The sequence below is a fragment of the Etheostoma cragini genome, chromosome 7 (assembly GCF_013103735.1).
Source record: "Etheostoma cragini isolate CJK2018 chromosome 7, CSU_Ecrag_1.0, whole genome shotgun sequence".
NCBI classification, from domain to species: Eukaryota; Metazoa; Chordata; class Actinopteri; order Perciformes; family Percidae; genus Etheostoma; species Etheostoma cragini.
In genome coordinates, this window is record NC_048413.1 from 23378619 (window position 1) to 23383349 (window position 4731).

Genomic DNA, 4731 nt, shown 5'->3' on the forward strand with positions numbered 1-4731 from the left:
TGGAAAATGGCTGCAATGAAACAAAGAGTGAAAAATTTAAAGGGGTCTGAATACTTTCCGTACCCACTGTATGTCAGGCCTGTGTGTAATGTGTGTTCTAACAGTGAGAAAACATTGTAATTTCCCTTATGGGATTATTAAATTATAAGTAATAATTGTTATTATTATTATTATTAACATACATACATACATACATACTTTAGTAGATCTCATACATAAAAAGAAGTTCTCAGTGTCACCAACAAGACTGATCACTAATATAACCCTGTACATACCTGCTGTAGATGCACAAAATAGTCCCCTAAAAACCTTTAGATTGGAAAAGGGACAATTTTATTAACAAGGGACATCATCTTCTATTGCCACATATTTTGTGTCAAACTGATATTTTTGCATCCTACAACTCTGCAGTCATTACCTCTCCATTATGAACCAGTCTAAATGCAATTCTGGGTATTGCACTGATTTGAAAGGAAAGGAGAAGAGGTGTATGCTTGGCTGTGCTTGTTTCCAGACAATAACACAACCTCTGTTGATATATTTCTCCTCAATACACCACGTTCCAAACTTCGCTGCTCTTAAAAATGCCCAACACTCAATGACAAGATACAATAATGTAAACACCTTGTGGAAAGACATTAAACTGACTAATATCAGGAAAATCAACCAGCTGGGAAAGAGGTCTGGCTTTCATAACTTTGTGTGAGAGAATGTTTGTAAAATAGCACGGAATGTCTAATGTTCACGCCTACACTTAAAGGCCATTGGTCGAAGCAACTGCCAAATTATTTGGTATGTTGAGTGGAACAGTCTTATAAAATTCTAACCCTAACCCTCAAAAAACAAACAGACTCCATCAACAATGAGGGAACAATTAATGCAGGTAAAGGTTTTGCAACGTGTAAAAGCCTAGTCAACAGATTTCACTTGTCTCCATTACTGAGATAATCCCTACTATTAGCAGGTCTGACCTTTCAGTTGTGGAAAGTTAAAGCTGGAAAAGTGTGCTCAAAATATGGACAGTCCTTGCGCCTAAAAGCATCTCAAAGGTCGGAGGGTGCGGCAAGAGTAATTTACTTTATTTTTTCTCTCTTTTTTTTCTTAGAACCTGCTCGTCAACCATGGATGAAGAGAGTGTGGGAGAGAGTAAAACTGTTATTTGAAGAAGGCTTTTACTTTGGCACTAAGAGCGGCACTTGTCATTCTCCTGTTTTGAATTGTGAGAGAGTTGATTTGCTGTTAGCATGCCTTGTTTTTAAAACGTTCTTATTGTGCTATTTATCTGCGGTATCATCTGGTAAAATTGCTCTATTATTCTGCACTGCTGCGTTCTAACAGGAAGCTTTGGAAAAGGAAATGAGTTTGCGTATTAGATTCATGGTCTGAGTCAGTACACTTTCAATTCTGTTCTTCACAAGATCAGTAGAAAGTATTTGTAAGACTTGGGTTGTAAAGATCCATTCAGGCCATCCCTCCATCTGAATGTGAAATTCAGTTTAGGTCAAAAACTCTGCTTCATTTGTTGGGATGAAAAATTAGAAACATTTAAGGTGTGAGATTAATTGTGTGCATAGAAACCGTCCTTGCGCTGACAAAAAAAACTGATTTAAGTTGAATTTGCTTTGGAGTTACACGGATTTGTATTTTTTTTTTTTTTTTAACAATACAGGAATAAGCTCAGGTATTCCCGGCCGTGACTTAAATCCATCAGACCTGTGATGTATTGTTTGATTTTATTAAACCATCCATATCCTGTGACAGTCTTGTTTGTGTCTTTACTTTTTTCACCAGGACTACTAAAACAGCTTATATGAGTAAAAAAATGAAGAAAGGTCCAAGGCGCTCTGCTGGCAAAAGGTTATGAAGCCTTTGTTTAGATGGCTTTTTCATGATGAAATTACTAGAACATGTTAAAATAGAGCAGAGCAACAACTTAGCCAGAAGCTTATATGTGTATTTCGTAAATGTATTTTAATTTGAAAGTTGAGTACATTTAATTTTACCTGGTGATTTATTGATTCCTAAAATGACATGCATAGCTGTTCCGTAGATCATCTTTGTAACTAAAACAATAGTGCTTCACAGAACAATAGGAAAATAAGAGGACACCTTCAACAAGTTACGGCACACTGTTGAATCCTCTAAGGGCACGGCACTGACTGACTTGTCGATATTCCCTAACTACTGTAGACTGAGTCTTTCAGCGCCAGACTACATATCACATGCTACTTCCTATGAAATAGTGCTGCAACTTTTTAAATCAATCAACTATAATTTCTAGGTAAGAGTTTGAGGGCTGTGAAGGGCCACATGTCTCCAGGAGGACTAGACTGAAACAGCTAAACACAAGGGCAGTTTCCGATGATGGAGAAGTCATGAGAAACAAACGCAGATACACTCAGGATTCTGGTAAGTAATGTGTGATAAAAATGTAGATAAGTTCCTGCACAGAGATACAAGAAGTAAGCCGGATAAACATTGAAACAATTACGGTGAGGAGACTTGTCTGTAAAGTCAAAGCAAAGGTTTTCAGCCTCACATTGAACTCAGAAATGCAAATTTTTAACAAGGAAATTGTTGGTGCTAAATGAGACCTTGTGATTCTGTTTATTAATCAAATTTATGGAACATGTCTTGCCAAGTTTTTGTTTGTTTTGTTTGATTTGCTAAATGTGTCCCCCTTGTTCATCTCATGCATGCATATACTGTATTAAGAAAACTGGATACCATGTTCCGAGAGGGCTGTGATTTTATCTCATGGACATCCGTGTCACCGGGGACCGAGCCGTGTTAAGTTACTGCTGATGCAAACTGAAATTCCTACTGCTGCTAGTTTACATGAAATGCTTTCAACTGGTAAAACATACAGTGGCTTTTGTTGGTTGTTGTGAATAAATATATATAGTATGTATTTGCATATATACAGTAAATGCATTTGTGTGTATGTATATATGTGTGTACATATGTGTATACAGTATATGTATATATGTGTGTGTATGTAAGTGTACATGTATATATATATGTGTGTGTGTATATATACACACGTATGTCTATATATGTGGATATATGTACATTATATATAAATACAGTATATGTATGTATATATGTACAGTATATGCATATATGTGTGTGTATATAGATGTATATACGTGTATATGCATATACCTGTGTGTGTGTGCGTGTGTGTGTGTGTATATATATACTGTATGTTTATGTAATAATAATAATAAATTGAATTTGTATAGTGCTTTTACCAAGCTCAAAGTCGCTTTACATTGTAGAAACAGTACTGTATACATATGTATATATGTACATATATGTGTGTGTGTATATGTAGAGAGAGAGAGAGAGAGAGCTAGCTAGGCTTACTGTAGGTTTTGGTATATAAATGTAGAATGTAAAAATGCAGTTAGGTCAAGGAAGTCCAAAACATTGCAAGCTCGCCGCGACTCGGGCTAGCAGACAACTTACGAGTCCTTGATGACTTGTGAGCTCTTGCGTTAGTCAGTCGCGTGAAGCAGCCGGCTGTGAGTAGATCTGTAGCAGACGAGAGAGTGAGCGAACTCAGAGTAAAGCAGATCCATAATAAAAACCCTTTTTTCACTTCTGAAATAAGATACAGTGTTCAGCACGTAGCCTAGCCAGGCCTACTGTAGGTTTGGTGTATACACATAATGTGTTAAAATGCAATAAGGTCGAGCACACAGTCGGTTTAAAAAAAATGAATGTTTTCTTATTTATAGCAATACTGACTCAAGTGACTCGCACAACCCGGTTTGGTTTAGTTAGTGACTCAGTATAACCCAAATCCTTAAAAGGAACCGGCTTTGCCAGGTCTAACATTCAGAAGACAAGCTCAATAGGTTGATATAGTTGAAGTAGGCTGTCATACATGAGGTACGTATGAAGTAATATTTCAATGGCAATCCATCATTTCAAATTTAAAAAATATGTGCATTGTATTAAAAAAGCCATTTTGCGTGCTCCAAGAGGAGATTAAACCAGAAACATTTAAAATCGCACACAAAAATGCAACAGATGGCTTGACAGTAAATTTTGAAATGATTTACTTTAAGGTAACTCATTTGTGTCCTTAGCCTTTAGCAGGTGGGAACTACAACAATGAGGATAGAGAAGAAGACTGCTGTCCTCAGGGCTGATATCAAATTAAATGAGTTGGATTGAAAAACATGTATTCTTTAAACACGCAACTTGTAAGCATCCTCTTATTCGACAAGAGAAAAAACATATAAAAAGAATTATTTTTTTTTACCAAAACTGTATGGACTTTTGAGTCTTGTGTGACTCCTCAAGCAGAGATATCCCCTTTGAGCAACACCGAGGTGCACCCAGGTGTGCAATAATGTACTTGATTGACTTAATGTAACAAGTGGGACTCAAGTGGCTACATTTTCCCTGCTCCGGGTAATTCTTCCCGAGTTGTAGCCTACACAGTAGCTTTCAATAACGTAGTGAGGCTCTGGGATAATTGCCGCACACCTCTCACACACACACGTTTGGAAACTAGCGGCCAATCTTAATAAAAGAAATGACGGGGGAGAGTGGAGGATGCGGTCACGCAGATGTTGCTACGGTAACAGCGGTGAGCGCGAGATGGGAGCTGGAAGGCAGCAGGTTAGAAAAGAGAAGTGAGGTAGACGACATTCGGCGCATTCAAATGCGTCCTCGCTTTCTCCCTGTTGATCCCGTGTCATACCCAATTACCACTGC

General features: G+C 37.5%; 1 protein-coding gene across 3 annotated transcripts in view; it reads left to right on the forward strand.

Annotated features, from left to right (window-relative positions):
• The window catches only part of chchd6a (coiled-coil-helix-coiled-coil-helix domain containing 6a), a 74822-nt gene extending 73064 nt beyond the window's left edge, over window positions 1-1758 (forward strand). For all 3 annotated transcript variants that reach the window (XM_034877271.1, XM_034877273.1, XM_034877272.1), the window contains one exon: window positions 1106-1758. In XM_034877271.1, coding sequence (XP_034733162.1) covers window positions 1106-1129 — 24 coding nt within the window. In that variant the 3' untranslated portion in view covers window positions 1130-1758. The remainder of the gene's footprint in view (window positions 1-1105) is intronic.
• The last annotated feature ends 2973 nt before the right edge of the window (window positions 1759-4731 follow it).